This window comes from Scatophagus argus, chromosome 1, assembly GCF_020382885.2.
Source record: "Scatophagus argus isolate fScaArg1 chromosome 1, fScaArg1.pri, whole genome shotgun sequence".
Taxonomy (NCBI): domain Eukaryota; kingdom Metazoa; phylum Chordata; class Actinopteri; family Scatophagidae; genus Scatophagus; species Scatophagus argus.
The window spans coordinates 6,791,734-6,812,364 of NC_058493.1; the positions used below are offsets into that span (position 1 = coordinate 6,791,734).

A 20,631-nucleotide genomic window follows, 5' to 3' on the forward strand; every position below is an offset into this window, starting at 1 on the left:
ATTTGACTTGTTCGCGATTTAAAATCTTTGAACTGCATATATACTTTAGCATATACACACTTTTTAGCCTACTAAATGCTATATTAAACAAATAAAGAAATGCATATGAATAAATACATGAATAAATTACAGGTAGAAGTAGTTGATAAAGTGTCATGAAAGTGAGTAGGCTGGAGGACTTGTTGCTGTCGCTGGGCGGGCCTAATGCTGTTGTAAGCCATGTGGGGGGTGTCAAGTGAGGGGGACGAAAAAAAAAAAAAGACTGAAGGGAGTTACCACAGCGCTCTCCGAGATATGAGATCGGGCCGTTTTCCAGTCGTCCCCCGTTTCTATTAAAGAAGAAAAACGCGAATAATCCGAGGGGAAAGAGAGAGAGAAACACAGGCACCTTTGGAGAGTTCGCCCTGAAGAGAGCATACAGCGCATTTCTGCTGGCGGATCAGTCGCAGTCTGCTGCGGTGCATGCACAGTATTTCTCCCCCCGTGCGCGCGCGCGTGTGTGTGTTTACAAGTGTTTGAACCAGTGCCACAGACGAGGGAAGAAGGAGGATAAAGCCACGGAAGGAGGGATGATGGATAATTCAGGCAGTAGTAAGGCACAGATGGTGAGTCGTTGTCCTGCTTTGGCGTCCCTGTAAATTTATCTAACCTTTAATGTTAACGTGAAATCCTGCGAAAAGACACAGTCCGACCGCTTGTTATTGACGGAGATGAGTTAACGTTAGCTAGCTTAACGTCACATTTTTCAAAATAAAAAAGAAGAAAACTTTCAGAGCTAATTTAGCCATCGTGGTAGATTAGTTTTTCCTCGTTTTATACTCTCAGGACAACACTGTGATACCGTTATTGGTCTCAATTTGCTTGTACAGTAACTTGTTAAAGAAGCCCATTACGTATACGTCATTTTAAATCAGCTAGCTAAATGCGGAAAAGGTGCACATACTTAGAATTGTGACAGATTTCCCCCCCTGAGTTGTTGTTTGTCTTATGAAAATGGCTGGAGGTCAGTTTACCTTCATTTTTAACACTGAAGTTTTTGCTGGAGGTAGTTTATCTCCCTTGCAGGTTAACTGGTTTGGACATTTGGCCATATGAATGACCATGTTAGTTGTCCTCACTAAAACGCAGTAGTTGGGGCCAATTATTCACTCCTTACTTTGATTAAAGCGTTTAAACGCGATGTTGGATTTCGTTCTGATAAATTTACTCACTAAAGTTACTTTATCTACAAAAACTCATAGTAACAGCGATCTTTAAAATGTACTAACAAGTTATTTTTTCTTCTGGTATTACTAAATATATTTGTTATATATGTTTAGCTGTGATATTTGCGCTCTCCCTGTCTTTAACAGGGATTTTTCAGGTTTCTCACCTTATTGTTTCTGCATCTACACATGCACAAGTCTTAAGAGTTTAGATTTAACAGTTGAGAGCCTCAGGGGGTATGCATATTTTCTGTGTTTATAGTAGCAAATACAGTTCAGATTTATTGTTGTGATGGTGAGGGTTTTCCAACTAAACTCAGTGGCACTCAGCTCGTGCCCCTGTTCAAACATCGGCTGAAGTGACAGGGTACAAGGAGTTACATGTTAACATATTTAGCTAACTTTGCTTATTTTGAGGGGGCTACATGTGCCTTACACATGTCTTATTTCAGTCTGTATAATGTGATTAAATGGGAATTAGATTTTAGTATATGGCAGGTCATCCATGACTCCCTCTCTTCCTCCCACAGCCCAGCATGTCTCAGGAGCCTGGTGTGGCCTTTCCTCAGAACACCTCGACAGGGGGGATGAAGCTGGAGGCAGTAATGGAGCAGCTCCAGCGTCAGCAGCAGGCCAGACTGGAAATGGAGCGCAAAGAAAGGAAGCTGCGAGAGGCCCATATCATGTATGCTCAGCAGGTTGCTGCCCAGCAGGCCATCCTGGCAGCTGCCCGGGCTTCTGGGGCCAGTTTCATGGGCAAAGGCCTGGCTGGAGGGGTCCCTGGTGGCGGGTTGCCTCCCCGGATGTCCAATCAGAGCAGTGTGGACTCGGAAAGAGAAGATGATGAGGACAGAGGCCGGGATTCTGGGGATGAGGACGACGACAATGAGATGATGGAGGGGGATGAGGGGAGTGACGAGGACGAGGGAAGTGCCAGTGGTCTGGAGTTCCTCCGCAAGCAGACCCTCGCTTTGCAGCAGAGCGCCTCTCGCATGCCAGCCCGTCCATTTGGTAGTTACTCTGCTTCGGCCCCCCAGAGGGCTGCGTCCCCACCTATCAGAGTAAAGCAGGAACCTGATGAGGGCCTGTCTCCTGCAGGGCCTCACTCTGCTACCTCTCCTAATGGACAAGCCGAATGGAACTTTGATGATCACTTCAGACAGGTTAGTGCCCCACCGTGGCTTTTTGCAACACTGTTTCTTCTTTATTATATCATCTCCTGTATTGGTCTTTTCCAAATTATGTCTTCCAAACATGGCCCCTAAAGACAAAACGGGTTTCCTGTCATGTGTAAACCAAGATTATTCTATCTAGAATGACACTGTTGCCTAACATTTCAATCTATCAGCCTTTATCTGCCATAAAACTAATACTATGTTTTTGTTAAATTTAGTGAGTCAACACAGCTGCATAATCAACGCACAGTCGCTCTCTGTAACCCAAAGGTGTAAGGCCTTTCACTGTCTACACTCTCCTGTTGAGTGTTTTGTTTGAGTTTTTAGTGCAGCGCCCTACTGTGAACGACTGCTTAATCTTGACTTTGGGCAAACCTCTCCAGCAGTATCTTTGTGAGACACTTCAAATCTCTGTGGATGGTTGACCGCTGATTGGCTTTTGTGGCTAAAATCCTCCTAAGTGACTCCTGGCAGAGGGCCAGACTGAGGCGCAACATGTTCACACTCACTTGTTCTCTCCCCCTGCGCTCACATTCTGTGTGTGTGTGTGTCTCCGTCTCTGTCCCTCTTGGCACTTTGCTCAGCCTTGGGTTTGGCTCTGATCCAGGTAGCAGAGTCAGGGCTGCTGCTGTGGGTTGTTGGCTGGGTCAGCACAAGGATTTTAGGTGGGTGGGAAGGTTGGATGTAGTACTTAGTAGCAACCCATAACACCCCCTTCCAAGAGTTTCGGCTGTGTGCCAAGTGCACTTTCCCTTGAAGGTAAATATTGCCTCAGCACTATGTTACAGAATGCTGGAATGCCAGCTGGGAGCCAAGCCGAGCTACATGTGGTTTAGCATCGCAGCTTGGGACAGAGCAAGTTACAGAGAGCGCAGCAGCCTGTGGGTGATATAAAAAGCCCTAGTTGCACAAGAGTGGGCAGTGTCAGCGGACATATCTGAGCTTGATCAGTGGGCTGAGGGTGCTGGACTATCATGTGTCTGGATTTTATTACAGTCTATTTAAAGGCAAATGTCTTTGAATGGTACTTCTCTGGATCACATTCCTAAATTTAGGGAAGGTGGTGGTATAGAGGAGGGCAGAGGCACAGTAGTAGTTGTGATTTTATTATTATTATTTATCAACTAGACCCTCTGTCCCCATCAGGATCTGCTGGGTATGATTGGGAACATCAGTCTATGGGACATGAGCATTATTTGAATTGAGTTTCCCTGCATTGTCTGGACAGTTTATTGTTTCTAGAGGTTTCAGAAAGAGTGGAGTAGTATTATTCTGCGAGGTGGCCAGGATTTGTGTGAATGTTGTCAGAGCAGAAGATCACAGCAGCAAAGATGTAGCTGACCAGTGCTCTATCTGTGGCCTGGTGTCTTTTATTAGGAGAAGGGGGCTGAGCCTGGGGGTTGGGGGAGGCATTATGGGACGAGAATTGGTCTGGCCTTTTTTTGTTTCCTCTCTTTTATCTTTCCTGTCATTATGTCAGCTCTGCAGTATTTAATGACGGCTCATCTCTTCAGGCAGTTTCAGGTTGCACTGCTGTAGGGGGAGGGGGACAGTGGAGGTAGGGGAACTGTTTTTTTTTTCTTTTTTCTTTTTTTTGATGTCATTGTCTTCGAGAGGCCAGAGACAAGCCTGGCAGATGCCACAAATACCGACCCCTGTAATAATGTGGAGAGCACATTTATTATGTTCTAAAAGCAGTGACAAGGGGGAGGTTGGATGACTAGTTAAATGAGACAAATGTACAGAAGACCATTTACATGAACATTTACATCTCCTGTGGCCTCCACCTTGAGTGGAGGCTTTTACCCAAAGCACCATGTGTGCGAATGACCACCCTCATGCTCTTGGGCCATGACTTTCCATATTTAGAGAGTTTGGCTCCTGTTTCCTTCCGTAGCAGCTTAGAGAAAAACAAACAGGACAGTAATGAAAATTTTGACAGTAATAAATTTGTTAGTGTACCAATATTTTAAGCAACTAATAGTGACGATTGCGAAGTTAGACATGGCTCATGCATGGATGGGACATGAGTAACAAACTGGCATAGTAGGAGCCAGACTTATCCCTGTAGTAACAATGTAATCTTGAGTTGTACTTGGCCTCATCCAGCAGCAGCACTTAACTGACAGCCATTTGATTATTCCACTAGTCCTGCAATCCTGAGTATTTTGAATGGTGAAGGCCTGTACAGGTCAACTGGGGGTGGACAGACACGGGTAACTTGTGTTTTCATGTCAGTGATGTATGTGTGGTGACCTCAGCCTTGTTCTAAACAGCAGAGTAAATAATTGTCAAACAAGGGGATGGACAAAGGCGTCGCGTGGAGAGAGGGCCAGGGCAGGCGGCCGGCTGGCCAGCCTCAGCACTTTGGCCTCCACGGCAGTGGGACAGGGGCTGTATGACCCCTGTAATCCACCCCCACCCCTCCTGCTCACATACACTCAAGCCTATAGACCCCTCCTCTCTTTGCAATAATCCTTTAGTGATTATTAAAGTTGTAATCATGGCTGCAGAACACAGATTGTGTCTCAGTGTTGGATTGGCTGGATGTTGTTACTGTGAGATGTTATGTGGTATGCTACAGGTAGTGGGAGAGCAGTGGCATTTCTTCCACAAGTTGTACATACAGTTCACATGCTGTTTGTTCCTGTGCAACTCTACCTTCTCAGACAAAGTAGAGGCAGCGAATATTTCCCCATTTTGCATTGCTGTAATCACAGAGGGAGAGAGATGAGAAAATTCTGTTTTATGCAGAAATCCTGCAGTGAAGACTTGCCATTAGGCCAGCTTTAGTTTTTGACACCGAATCAAACAACACTGGTGTAATGCCGCAGTATGATTTTTAAAAAGCAAGCTGGCGTTGTTAGTACCGTTTCTGCTGGCTCAGAGGCCGATCAACAATGCTTCCCTTTTCCTTGTTTGTACTTCTTACACAAAATAGAGAGGCGCAATAACAGTGTAACAATATTCTTGCCTTGAACAACTTGTGCAAAAGAGGATAAGGTTACAGTACACGATTGAAACTGATGGGCTTTGGGGCCAAATCATATGCTCAGGAGCGTATGATTCAGTGACGCAAATTATGTTAAGATACCAGGTGCAGTATATTTTAATGTAATATTTTAATTTTCAAGTCGATAATGAGAAGATTTTATATTGTTCAGCTGATAATGAAATATTAACTGATAAATAGGGCTGATGATATGAAGCCAGATGCTTTCACCAACTTCACAAATACAATATCTACACACTCCGATACAGTAAGTGACAGTATGCACCTTTTAAAATCGGTTTGCGATTTGCCAGTAAACACAGAGAAGACGAAGGGGAAGAAGAAGAGAAGCGTAACATGTTGTTGTCATGCTCATCATGTCAAACTGCATCAACAGTTTTTACAGTTTCTTCATAATTCTTTCATAATTTGTGATATGCGTACCACAAGGATTGAGAGAGGAGGAAAAAAAAATCTTTGGAGTGTTATATAATCCATCTTTGCTCACCACATATTAGCCTTTCTTAACCCCAGATGTGCATAATTTACAGGTTACAAACTTCTTTTTAAAATTTTCAGTTATTTTATTGGTATCAGCCATTGGAAGCAGGTAATTATTAGTTCATCAGTATCACATGAAAAAAGTACATATCCTACATCCTTGAAGAACACCTATCACACACTTTGTTTCTTGCATTCATTGTTTAACATAGACCTTAGCCTACAGCCAAGAACGTTTATGGTTGTACATTTGCAGAGTAATGCATTTAGTAGACTCAGTGACAAGAGGCTGGATTATTACCCCTGCTGCCTGATTGTATTTGTAGTCACTTGGGCCATATCAGAGACGTTTCTAATCTGGAAATGCTACAAACATGGAAAAGCTAGTTGTAAATCAGAGCTGGACAGAACTAGTCTCAACTTTGACTGGGCATATATTTGCCATGGGACAAAATGGTGGCCCAGACCAGACCACAGTAACTTGGCATTTGTTGCAACTCAGCCTTGCCATCATTTGCCGCCTTTGAGCCCTTCTCCCACTGTTCAAGCACTGAAGCTTCTCTGTTGAGCCAGCGCTGTTGCATAATTTAGCTGTCGCCCCAGAAAGACATCAGCCAGGAAGTGGGGAGCTGAACGGCTGCAGTGCAGAGATCAATAAGGATTGTGTGTGAGCTTTTAGAGGCTGGAATGTTTGGCCTCATTTATGGTTCATTTATGATAAATGAGGGAGACATTGTATTCAGCAAATGGACTCAAGTTTTCATTGTCACAGTGGAACAACTCTGTCCTGGTGCCTGAGCCCACCCGGTGTTGTTGGGAATGCTGCTGCAAGTGTGAAAAACATACATTATCACCATGTTATGGTGGGATGGTGGGCATGCTGCGTATGCCAATGTGACCCGGTTCCTGCTTTGTGAATCCTTTGTCTATGTCATACATGCCATAACTGTCAGTGGGTTTTAAATGGTGTACTTAGTCTTATTCTGTTTACTGGACTTCCTGTTACGCTGATGTAATAAGGCTGGAATTAGTGTCTGACCAGTTTGTAAAGTGGAGGCCATTCAGATGAGAAATAACGAAGAAGGCTGAGGTCCATTAAAACATGTTGCAGTGCTTGTTCACAATAAGAAACATTGAGCTACAGAGGGAACTGACAACTTGACCCTGACTGTTCTGTTGTGTGTTGTGCACTCATAATAGTGAATTCATATCATAATAAATACAATGTTACACAGGTTTTATGTGGCCAGGAATCAGACAGTTACAGTAAAGTACCAATAAAGCAGCAATAAAGGGGTGACCCTAATGGGGATCTGTTCAGTGTATGTGAATGTATGTGCCAGGGGGTGTGTAACTTCGTCTAAATTGAACGTTAATACATTTCCTAATTTTCTTGTTACAGTCAAGTTATTACAAGTTACATTTTTGTTATCAAATTTTCTTCTTCATTCCGTTTTGTAAATGTGATTCTCTTTATTTGCTCGCCATATGATTGACTTCTTTACCACAAAATTATATTACTAATGACATCTGTAATGAATGGCCTGCATGCTAAACGGTTAATCTCATTTCCAGATTTGCCCCCCCTTGGTTACAATGCTGATCTTTATAAAGACAAGCCTTTCTGAAGGTGTCTGATTTTAGCTCAATGGGGTGAAATTCCTCTCAATATTTTCGTTGACCTGCCATTTCTTTCTCTGTTCCTTCCTCTGTTTGTACCATTTGTTCAACCAGAACATGATACGCATAAACATTTACATTTTATTGCAAATGTTTAAATGCATTTAAATTTGTGTCACAAGTACTTAAATTAATTTTAATGTATTAAGAAATAAAAAGGACTTTATTTTAACAATTATTTTACTTTGACATGTCTTCCTTTTAAGTGCTAAACCTAACAACAAACAATAATTCCCAAAGTGGGTTTTAGTTGTCTGTCATTTTTAACAGACTCGAGTTTGGTGTGATGTTTACGTACTCATTTATATGGTGGGTTCATTCACCGAGCACTGAACAACATCAACTGAAACAGTTGATGTTGTTCAGTGCTCGGTGAACCTTGCATTGCGTGTTTGACCGCAGACCTTCGCTGGTTGGTTTGGGTGGATTCGACTTGGCTTTTAGCTCTGTATTGTCCCTTTTGGTGTTATTTTTCTAACCAATGTTCTTCTCTTTCTAGTGCAACCTGGCTCTTATGGCTGTGGTTAAATTTGTGTCAGGATGGAAACAAATAAAGCGCCTACAACTACGCAATTAGTGTGATGTAATTATATTTTGCTCTTCCGGTTTCCAGTAGAATACTGGAACACTTCATTGAAATTGTCAGTTGTATTTAAAAATAACCACATATGAAAATTCAAAATGAAATAATGACATTTCTCTTCTTAAAGCTTTAAAATTCATTTTCATAGTATCTATCCAAATAGCATAGCCTGTCAGCTGTTTATAACAATAAATACGATATCTTCATTCAAATAATTTTTGGCCTCTCATCCCCGTTAAACTCCCCATGACACCAGATATTAAACTGGATAAAATCTTCAGTATCACATATGAGTGTGGCAGTGCTGAGCACTTTCTGATGCCAGTTGGTCATGCCTTTCAACGCAGTACTGCTGGATCAAGTGACCTGAACTTGATCCAGATTTAAATATTTTTTTAGTAGTTTGTATTATTGTAGATGGCAACATCTGTTAAACCTTTTTTTCTTTTTTTTCAAATAGTCAGTGTGAGTGGGAAATTATTGGCATGCAGATGTAAGTTACAGATTTATCTGAAAATCTGCATGGTGTAGTTGAGGCGCAATCATGCTGGCGTAGACCAAGTTTCATTTTGTGCTGACCTGCTCTTAGCAGCCAAGTGTGGACGATTCCCCAAGCCCAGAAATAGAGGTATTGAATTTAGTAAGGAGATGAAGTGGGCAGAGAGAGGGGGGAGGAGATGCTGGGGAAGGAGAAGAGAGGTTAGTGGTCTGGCTCAGCACACTACACTGCCCCACCCAGAGGAAACATTCCAGACGGAATTAAAGAGTTAACTCTTCAAACAGTGAACATTCCCACCAGGGGCTCCCAACAAGAGACAGGAGGTTTGATGGGGGTGGGTGGGTGCATGTCCATGTTGTAGTCAGGCCTCTGATTGGTGATCTTTCAATTCATTTAACTCAGTGTCGCAGGGGCTGTTAAAAAAAAAAAAAAGCCAAAGGGCCTGAATGGGAGGAGCTGGGTGGGAGGGCCAATTGGTGCAGGCAGAAACACTTTTTTTTTTTATTTGTCTGAGTCCCAGAGGGCACATCTGCTACTGGCAGACGGGAGGACACTTCTCGTGGTGGGTCCAGTCCGGTCACTTTGGCCACACCAGGGCCTGTTCAAACACAACACTAATTAGAGCTGTCTAGTCTGTCTTGATGATTCTGTCGTTCACACACAGCACTATAGTATCCAGAAGTTAGTCATGCTCCTGCATCCCTGAAGGGGATCCCATGGTGATCTCCATCAAATTGAGGAATGGGTTGTGCTAATAGTTACATTTTCACTCCACTTTGTTATTGTGGGTGATATATAAGCCACACAAACATCCTCGATGAAGAATACCTTCACCAAACTTGTTTAAAGAGGAGCTCTTTTGTCTCGTGGTTTGTAAACACTAGTATTTGTAACACATCGCGTAGGAGCTATGAATTTTCAAAAGGAACTGTTTTAGCAATGCTGCTGATTTAATGGATGTTACAATTTTTATTCATTTACAAATGTCATTTGTAATTCTGTCAAATGTCAGATTTTGACTTTCCTCATTCTTCATGTGATAACTCCTTTAGAGAAGTTGAAAATGCAGGTGTTGGAACTTTGAAATACTCATTTCCTTTGTGGTTTTATTGTCTGTATGCTCTAGTGAGTTGCATTATGGACACGTTTGCATAAAGTTGTGCCCTTTGAGGTCTGAGTGTACCTACTCCCATCCAGCTTCAAATGCAGTATGGTGGAAGGTACAGCATAAGGAAGAAATTTGTTGTGCTTCTCTCAATAGACCCATTTCAATATGATTTGCCAAGTCTACCTGTTAAGAGCTCAAGGCCTTCTTGCCTTTGCATTTGAGGTGTCTGCCTTTCGAGTGAAGTAAGCGCTCATGCAAATTACTCCTTGGAAGTCCCCCTCATGCGCATTGTCAGTGAGGGCCATGCAGCTCGTCTCCATTTAATTGAATTGAAAGGCAAAAATTCTCACATTTAAATGCAAATGGTGCATGTCCATTAGAGTTGTCACACTTTTTTCCCAAATTGACCCTGGAGGATTGACTTCCTTGCATCTAATGGAAACTGAGCTACTGATGCCTGCTGTAATTTGATCAGTTGGTAGTGAAACCACAAGCCCCCTCCCCACACCCTTGCTGGTTCCATTCGTCCTTTACAACCACTCCCACTCAGCATATCTCAACACCTGCTCTTTAATGAAGGCAAACAGAAAAAGGGGAATAGCCAAATGAAACAATGACATCCACCAACCCCTTCGGCAGCTGCAGGAAAATAGATCCAAGATCATATGACACTGTTGAGCAAAGTCTCCTTGAGTTTTATATAGGCTGACTGTGCACACTATAGTGATATATGCAGTACACATGTATATAGACTACTGTTCACACTGTGCATTGCAGTGACCCTTGGCTCAGTATGTGAGGTCCTGTTGTCCTTGTACTATGTATGGTCTCGTATACACTGTGTATTTAACTTGTTCATCTGTTGTTGCAACAACTCTGATACAATACTAGTATGCAAAAACTTGACTTTATAAAGGGTGCAACTGTCCATTATTTTCATTAGTGATTAATATTACAATTGCCTTCACAATTAATTGATTTAAAAAAAAAATCCCCAAAAATTGTGACATCACAATTTTCCAGAAGTGCTGTCTTCAAATTTCTTCTTTTGTCCAAGCAGTCCTAAACCTAAAGACTTGTACAGTCATGAATGACAAAGAAGTAAGGCACATCCTTACAATTAAGTAGATGGAACCAGCAAATGTTTGACATTTTTGCTTAAAAATAATTTCAATGATTCATGAATTATCAAAATAGCTTGCAACGAAATTGTGAAAATGTTGTGGTTTCTGATGCCTCTATAAACATTATGGCAAAAATTTAAATTTTTTTCTTTTTTTTTGTTAACAAACTGCACATCGTTCTTTCCGTCACATACCAAAACATTTGTGATAAGGTTAATATCTGAGCTACTATCTCGGGTTTAAAAGCTGATTGTAGATCTGTTTTTGTTATTAGTTTCAGTACTTCCAATATTGTTACAGAAATTCTGTCATTTTAAGCAAATGTTATTATTATTGAAACTGTTGAAATTATTATTTAAAAAGTAAAGAAGCTTCTGACAACTTCACTGACTGTTTTTGCAATATTAACAAGCATGGTGATCCGCTAAGTGACAATGCTCAAACACAAGTAAAAAAAAAAAGCGTGGAGATTTGATATGGACTGGCCTTTTATATTGCTGATATTGATCAAAAGTTCCTTGGTCTGCCCCATTGAAAGACCTACTAGACAGCAGCTGTTTCAAAAATTGTTTTCAATTAGGTGTAGGTTGTGTCATTTGAGGGCTTTGCTCCTTGTAGAAAAGGCTAGCCAGTTAGGAGGTGTGGAGGCGAAGAGTGAGAGTTGTCTATTGTTAGTGGCTTTCTTGGCAATCTTCTGCCATTGCTTTGGCTGAGCTCCAGGCTGGTGTCGGGGGCCTGTAGGTGCTAACTAGGCCACTGTGTCAAGGCCCTTGGGTAAACACAGCAGCTGACTGGAACCTTCAACGGAGCCTTGCAGAGGAGAAGGACATGAAAGAGGTGCAGGAGGCTTTCCCTTCTGCAGCCTGCCTGCTTTTCAGTCGGCATGGTCATTGCGCTGCCTGACAGAAACTCGTGTAGTTTATAGTAGCTTGTGGCCCGGTTGTGTGTCTGCCAAGTTTTCAAATACAAGCTGAGCGTAATGTGCTTGTAAGAGGGAGCTGCCAGCAAAGGAGGAAGGAAGGGGGAAAAAAAGCTCTTGGCTGCTGCCCAGGAAACGTCACATTACACTAAAAGCAATGTGTTCGCAGCTCAGCTTCCAACATATACATTCTACACTTAGGGGTGTACATTCTCCAAAGCTGCTTACTTCCTGAACCACAGTCATCATAAGAAACCAACAGTAGGCGGTGTGTCTGTCAAAGCCACTGGCTAGTAATGCTTAATTGTGTACTCTTGTACACAATACTTCATATAGGAAACAGAAAGAAAATTACTAGTGCGAGTTAAGTCCTGTTTGTAGTATAGTGATTTATTGACACAGTATTTTGGAGATAAGAGGCACTTATGAATAAAGTCTCAGTTTTTCAGACCAAGTGCTCAACACTTTTCTGCTCAAGAGAGCATGTTGCTGCATGTTAGGAACAAAAAGAAATGCACCCATTTTTATTATCAGATTGAGGTTTTTTTTTTTTGGAAATATTTGAGAGTTTGTAATGATAGTGTGCAATAGACCCTCATGTTTACTACACACAAATTGTTGGATTCACCATTTGTACTGCATTGAAAGGTTTATGTTGAATCACTGAATCATTTCAAATGAATGAATCAGGCTCAAACCTGTAGCTGATCTGGTTAATAGACAATCACACTGTGAATAGTACTATGGACCATGTCAACTGCAGTCAATAATTTCAAAAGCCATGCTAGTAAATGATTAAAGAGTGGCACAGAAAATTGAATTATTAACAGCAGAGACTACAGTGAGTGTAGGTTATTATAGGAACTATATGGTGTAGCTTGAAGAAGTTATCAGAAATGTTGCTGCATTGTTTCTTAACCTTCAGTGATGTAGCCTGAAATGCAGAATTATTCCTTTGACAACAGAGGTATCATCTTGCCTCACCTCATCAAAGTGAAGCAGCTACTGAGTGTGACGTTTCTTTAAATCTGAAATTTACATTTACAGTGTAAATTTGTATGTCAGGTCGCAAGGCTATTTCTAACAAACATCAGCACATTAATGTGGAACAAGGTTCAATAATGTTTGTGGCAGATTTGGGATGCCCCAACCCCCAGTGGAGCCAGCCTTGATTAGCCAGCCATCTGGTCAAACAAAGACATCTCAGGTTTTCCTGCCCTAAATAAATGTGATTAGAAAACCTAAGGAAGGTCCACACTTAAAGAACAGGGGGGATGTGTGGGTAGGTCTTTTGTATTTATTAAACAAAAAGGGGGAAAAAAGTGGACACAACGCTTAAATGATTGATTGGTGGAAAATTCAATGCATTTTGGAATCAGTGTTGTTGTAAGATTTAAAGTTATGTATGTGTGGTTTATATAAATGAGCATACATACAAATGCCAGAACAACTTCATTCAGATAGAGTTGTTTGTGCTTTATAGAATTAGCATGGTTGAAAAATATTTTGTATTGTTCGCTGAAAACAATAGTGGCTTATGGGCAAGGTGCTGAATTCAGTAAGTGTGAATGAATGTGAACCATGTACTATGCAAACATCTGCCAATCTGCAAGTCTGTGATTGGAAACTGTCTGTCTTTGCATTTATGGGTTTAACTATTCTCAGTATGTGTTTTAGCTGCTTTTGTATTGCACAGAGTACAGTCTGTGTACTCTGTTATTTGTATCGTATCATCTAATGCTGCAACATCATAATTTCTATGTGAGAATCATTATATCTTTATCTGGTGATACATATCACACTTATGTGATGTGCATTTATGGGCTGAACAGAAGCATATACTAGTATTCAGCAAGTATTTAAGTGAGTTCTTTTTCTTGAGGCTGTCAACAATTTAAATATCTAGTTTGACTATGCACAATAATTTACCTGCCAAATGTCATTTCCTCCAAATCCGGCTTGGATAGTAAGGTGACTTATGGAGTGTATAGCGTGATATGTGTTTGTAAATTTGTTTAGGTAGGCTGAAAGAAAGTCAAATATGTTAAAATATATGTTAATGACTAATCAATGATTTGTTAATTGACTTCTTGACAGTGATTAAACAAAATACATTAATCAACAATTTCCATAGGTTACACAGCATTGTTTCAGAGGTGTTTGCTGTGTTTTCTACAGATACAAGCACTATGATTCAACATGTCATGAGTGGTTTTCCATAGGACAGAGATTGCAAAGATGATGGTGGCAGCCTATTTATCATTTTTAAATCCATGCTCATATTCTTGAAATAAATCTCAGCTAATCAAGAGACCAGTGTCTTTTTGACATTTGTAAGCTCTGCCTTTTTTTTCAGAAAAATATAGGTTAAAGGTGAAGCTGACAGGCAAATACTGACAATGATGTCTAGTACCGTTGCATATGGATGGTTAACTCACCATTCAGGGCTGGTTTGCACTTGTAGAATGTCTATACTTTTGGGCACTTTGTCTGTTGTGACAATGAGCAGAACAAACACTGAACAAAGAAGTTCTATGATATGACAGGATTGCTAACATTTTTAATCAGTGAACTTGACTGCTGCTGGCTAATAGATGTTGTTTTGTGATTGCATGATTGACTTTCACAGCAGTGGTGACAAAGTGACACTCAAAATTTGTTTTCTTCAATTTGGGTTCAGTGATTCCCACATCAAACATGAGATTGGTATGGTTTAGTTTCAAGTTTTTGGGTGTCTCTGCTATCTTTGGAGTGTCCAATAGAGATGTAGTGGCTTTTCTGCCTCTGGAGATGAGCTCCAGATGCGTGACGGGCTGCACCATCCTGGCCTGTGTCCCTGGGGGGTACTGGCCTGTCAGAGGTGGAATGCCCCTGCACACTTAACGCTAGCTGAGAGGAAACAGATACCTCTGTCTCTGAACAGAGAAATCATTCCCTATCGATTAGACTGTACAGAAAGCTGTGAATTGCACTTATGGTTTGCACATTGGATACTGAACATTCAAAGAGATGGTCATAACACTAACTTCTCCGATGGAGGAAACCATAACGGGACTGGTTTCCAAACCCCCTCCCAATGCCATACGCCACACAAAGAAGTCATTTACCCATCTGACTGCAGCCCATACTGACCTCTGTCATTTCATATGTAATTAGATGTGATGTGTCCTAATGGTAGTGAAAGTTTTTTGTTGATTGTGAATGTATCAAGTTCCCCACGCTGTCAGTATAACGAGAATGTATATAAAGGTGTATCAGGTCTGTGTGATGTCTCCAGCTGCCGTTAGCATGGGGGTGAAGTGGATACTTGCTCTTTGAAAGATGTGAGATATGCAAGGTATTTTTAGCCAAAGCTTTTCACCCAGAAGAAACTGCTAATAGCTGCTTAGACCTGAATACAACAATAGAGCTTTTTGCTCAAAGCAGCTCTGATTACAAGGGGCCCCAAAAATTACAGTGAAAATTGTTTGATTGTCTTTTAGCCTCTTTTAGCTATATTAGCACATGAATATGTACGTTTGTGAAATGAATAAGTGTTTTGCATGTTGAAGACTAGTCGCTGTACACTTCACAGAACAAAATTAATAGCTTCAAATCAAATTATGAGTGAGGAGCCATCAAGGGACCCCCATACAAGTCTGTACATAGTTTAGTTGGGTAATCTGGTTTATGAGGTCTAGTTTCTTAAGGGCCTGAAACACTACGGGAAAGGGTTAACTTGTGAAGTACTGTATGTGGTGGCACAGATGTGATTCACTAAAATGTTTGCTCTCCCTGTGAAAGGGTCTTTGAACCAATGAGTGTGAACTTCTGGCCACAGCAGCCTATAAACGTTGCATTTGTGTGAGGCAGCGAAAGGGGCCAGCTAGTGTAATGGGGGATGGGCCTCAGCCTGTGGAATGTGGTGTCTTGGTGAAAGGGTTGGAGCTGAACAAATGCAGTCAGTTTATTTGGCAAACCAGACTTGCTGGTCACCAACAGACAAGTTTGCCCAGCAACTAAATAAGCAAATCCACCCGTTTCTTTCAGACATAGGTTTTTCTTGTTGGTTACAGTATGGATGAGGTGAAAAAGCATGCTGATCACTGTGTAGGTTTTTCTTCTGTGCTTCTGTTTGCTTGCCTTTTTTAATTCTGTCTTTCTATCAGTGACACCCCTCACCCTTTCTTTTTTCCTTGTTTCTCTTTTTCATCTTTGTAATTGGAGTGATTAATGTAGGGAGGGGTGGTCTTGCCTGGAGGTCTGTTTTTCAGTGGCCCTTTTAGCACCACTGAGGACGAAGCAGGTAGCAACATGTTCTGCCCCTGGACGTTTAGCCCCTTGTCCCTGCCACTTTGTCTGTTCCCTCAAAAGCCAGAAATCTCTTCTCGCTACAAACATGACCGGACACTCTCAGACAGGCGTGCCCCTGGGTCCTATTCCCCTGCTGCCGGCGTGCTCTCATGTAATATGTTGCCTTTTTTGTGCTTCGTAATAATTCTTAATGAGAGCAGAGAATCAAAGTGGATCTGTTTGTAAGTAGGAACTCTACCATATGTTCCCAAGTGGCAGTGAGATTTACTTCCCTCTTGTCGCACATGGAATCACGATTAGTCAGAGCCTTTGTTGGCGGTAGCGTATGGGCAGCTCACCATGAGATCCTTTACAGTAGTTAGCAGATAAAGAACGCCATCCGCTCAGCCCGGCTCTCGACACCCCTCACCCATGAACCCCTCCCCACGAAGAGGCACTATAATAACTCCCAGAGTCCCGCTGTGGGATCAAGGCCTCAATTATTTGATTTGGATTAGAGAATGCTGCCCCCCACAATGCCCGTTTTTACAGGCATGCTGAGAGGAAGCGGATTCGCTTTCTTCAAGAGCATAAAGACAACTTTACAGATGGATTTTAACTAAGGACTTCAGCACTCATGTTTTCCAGTATTACGTATCTGCTTTAATCACAAATCTAGTTGTCTTCACAATAAGGTATACAGAATACAGTAAATACAGCAGTATTAAGTTGTTCTGTTATATCTATGTTAGATAACTACAATAGTGTACATTTTAGAAAAAGAGGAACCTCCATCCTGAGTAGTTTTAATAAAATTTTTAGGCAAATGTACAAAACAAAAAAGTTAAACTTCTGAGCATGTGTGCAGTCTCTTCTGACTGCTTGCCATTTATCACTATTGTTGGCTGTGATCCAGTTTTCTGCTGGAGGCCTTGATTGTGATTAAATTACTGCCGCTGTGTCTGTTTAAAAGATTTCCCTTGCTGAACTGTTTTGACAGGCAGCAATTTGGCTAAAAAAGATTAGTCCGGGAATGAGATGTTAAGAGTACCTGTGGGATGAGAGGGGCTCTCCTGTTATTGTGAGGTCCTGTTACTGGTGTACAGGAATGCTGGTGAATTTTACTGAAGTCACCCTCCCTTCTGTGTCTATTCTAAGGGAGCTCACACTGAGAGTACAGAGACAGTTTGTTACTCTTGATTTACTGGCCAGGTTGCTATGGGGATGTTCCTTGTATGTGCATGTATTTTGTTTTAATTGAGGATAGGTGTGGTTGTTTACACGGCTTTTTCTTTCTTTATATAACTGCAAACTGATGACTGTTTCCCATGGAAACCTTCATTACGTTAGTTAAAGTTAGGATGTCTTGTTGGAGGCACAGGGTTAGATCACCCTGAGAGCTGTGGTGCAGCCCTCATCTCAGTTTCTCAGTAGATGACTGAGGATGATGAGTATTGACATGAGCTGTGAGATTGCGTCCGGAGGGGGCTGGGGACTTCCCTGTGTTTGCACATTCATGACTATTGATTTGGGCCTGCTGTTCAATGGCTGTGGCCAGGGGGACTTGGTCTGCAATGTGGAGCTGTGTAGGGTGGGACACATAGAGTCGTGACAGTAGCTTGGTGCAGGAAGGCAGGCTTTTGGGGGCATGGCTCAGGGCTAAAAGAGCTCTAGCATGGCAGATGCACGTGCCTCTCTTCATTAGGTTTTGTTTCGTCCGCAGGATCCTACTGACAGGCTGCAACGACTGTTTTCAGGTCTACTCCACGTTACAGATGAGCTATGGTGTCACTTCTTTTTTCTGCCATCCATCCATCCAGCCAGAGTCATCGAGCTTGTTATCTGTATTATGAAAGTGACCTCACAGGTTCAGTGCTGCGTGCACAGTATGGAATTGGCTGCTGACCTTTTTCAGAGCTTGTGTGGAAATTTATTTCATCAAGTTTTCCTCAGCTTAACATGAAATGATTTCCAAAGTGAGTCTAACACGATGAATATTTACTTAACTCGGTGGCTGCTATTTGAGCCCACCAACCTCCTACTTGAAGAGTGGGGGCAAATCACATGATGATTTTATTAAGAACAAGCCTCTTCCTCTAATAACAGCTCCACTATCAAATTGGAGAAGTGCTGTCAACATCCTGAGCAATCAATGCCATCCATCCCCCACTCCCCAAGCAGCAGCCATTAACCCTTCATGTTCCGGCATGCCTGGCCTCACTAAAATGGTGGCTCTGCTCCATCTTTCTATAATGGCTGCGTAGAATTACCCCCAAGCTATGTATCGATGTGTGTTATGTAGTTTGTAGTTTGAAGATGGAAGGATATGCAAAGAATGTCAACTTGTTGCAGATAAAAGCATGTCTCCTAAAATGTGCGATAATAACGTCACAAGGATGCACTTCAAATGCATGAGTTTCACCACAGGTGCACTCGAAATTGAGTGTTTTAGGGAGCAGAGCAATGTATAAAATTGCAGATTAATTTAATTATAGAGTATACAATACAGAATAGAACTACACAGATTCATTTAATGTCAGTTCAAGTATAATAGTGAACCCCTTATTACAGGCTTTGCCAGGGCTTTATGTTAACTGAAATGTTGAAACAGAGCTTTTTAAATATATATAGTATTAGTATATAGGGGGGGAATCTAATGCTAATATATATGTTGAAATATTGACATGTTTGTGCTCAGTTGTACACTGTAGTATTCCTAGTAGTCATGTTTAACCCAAATTGTTCTCAGGTAACATTAACATTAATCTTATAACGCAATAATAAGATTATTTCAATTTTAGGCTGCTTCTCCTGCCAGCAAAATTTACATATTACAGTGTAATGTTATAAAGTTGCTAGTATAAGAATGAAACATTCTCGTCAGTCAAATACTTAACATATTTAAAATGCAACAATTCATGCCTTCAGTCAGTAAACCATTTAAAAACTAGACATACACTTAGAAAGTAGTAATTTTTAGTTAGATAATACTTGCCTCATAGCAAGAAAGCTGCATGTTTGTTCACTTAATTTAAAAATAGGTTATTTGTTCCTCATACACTGTTGAGGCGTGGTCTAATGTCTGACAATAGCCTCATCAACTCACACACCCTCTCACATACTCTGAACAATCACACACATACACACACAAGCTCTGACATGCATCTATATTGTGTCTTTGCATCTGCCAGAGAGACACTTCCACCATCCTAGTACCTCAACCAATCAGAAACCCTCTCAACCACTTCACTGAGAGAAGCAGCAAATAACTGGAAATAGATCAAGAAATCAAAAAAAGAAAGGACAGATCCAATCAAATAATCAGTGAGAATAGGAAGGTGTGTGAGAAAGATGCACTTACTGATTTATTGAGCTTCGCTTTTAGCAATATTGTCTACTCTATGAGAGTGAAATACTCTGCACTGCACTACAGAGCCCTGTCTACAGAGTAATACCAAACACAACGTGAACCTATGGATACCACAACAAGCATATAAACAAGAATTTTTTTAGGTGACTAGCTACAGCTAATTCCTGGTTATCAACTTTATTCTTATCCCCGATTTGTCACTGCGCCAGTCAATCACATATGACCATGATGTGATTAGGCCAGCCACTGCCTGGCCAGTAAACCTGCATGAGAGAGTCATAGCCTGGAGACAGGGGCTACTTAAATATGTGAAGGCTTTTGTGCATCCAATAACCTGCGCGCGCACACACAGCTCACATGCATAGACACACATGTTTGGCACTTTATGTGAATATTATAATTTAATTTGACCTAATGGTATTATAGTTTACACAGATATACTCTCAAATGGCTGGCTCTGAGACTGGAAAGAAAAGCACAATACATCTGTACTGAAGTAACAAAAGGACTTATGATACATATAAATAAACATAAAGACCCATGCTTTAAGCATTTAATTTGAAACAATTCTGAATTACATAAGCAAACCAAGCCTTGGCATCCCTTCATGATTGTAAGTGGGGTGTGGGAATTTCTTTTTTTGAAGAAGTAATTTCTGGGTGGAGTGCTTGATGTGATGAAGGGGCTGAGGTGACTGATCATAAGGAGTGGTCCCAAAACCATCAGTATCCACTCTAACCTGACAAAAAACAACATAGTGTTAACATTCCTCAGCTGACCAAGGTCCCAATTCAAGAGCCAACATGTCTATTCATGGTCAACGGCCTTCATGTTTCAATTACTGTGCTTTTTTTGAACCACCTAGAGGAACAGACAGGAACAGTTTTCTATAGATGCAACTCAGCTTGTTTGAGTTACGATGAGTGATGACAGAATTGACACTCCCAGACCCCAGGTACTTAATACTCTCATAGAAGTTAGTTTTAAGCTTTAAGGGTCAAAATGAGAACAATAATTCAAGTAATTCAAGGATTTCTCCTGCTCTGTGTATCACTCTAGTACTATGTTCTTGTTGCTCTCCTTTTCTGCGACGGTTCACACACCAGCTTTGAGGTGCATTACTGCCATATACTGTCGCTCCCAAATTCTCAGGTGAGTTTATGGTAGTTCTGCTGCACAAATCACCCTGCAAATTGGCTGTAT

At 41.3% G+C, this 20,631-nt stretch overlaps 1 protein-coding gene across 1 annotated transcript in view; it reads left to right on the forward strand.

Moving 5' to 3' along the window:
- Window positions 1-271: 271 nt before the first annotated feature.
- Window positions 272-20,631, forward strand: part of LOC124069654 (AT-rich interactive domain-containing protein 3B-like) — a 50,603-nt gene continuing 30,243 nt past the window's right edge. Inside the window, exons 1-2 of the mRNA XM_046409023.1 lie at window positions 272-605; window positions 1,736-2,368. Coding sequence (XP_046264979.1) covers window positions 570-605; window positions 1,736-2,368 — 669 coding nt within the window. The 5' untranslated portion in view covers window positions 272-569. The remainder of the gene's footprint in view (window positions 606-1,735; window positions 2,369-20,631) is intronic.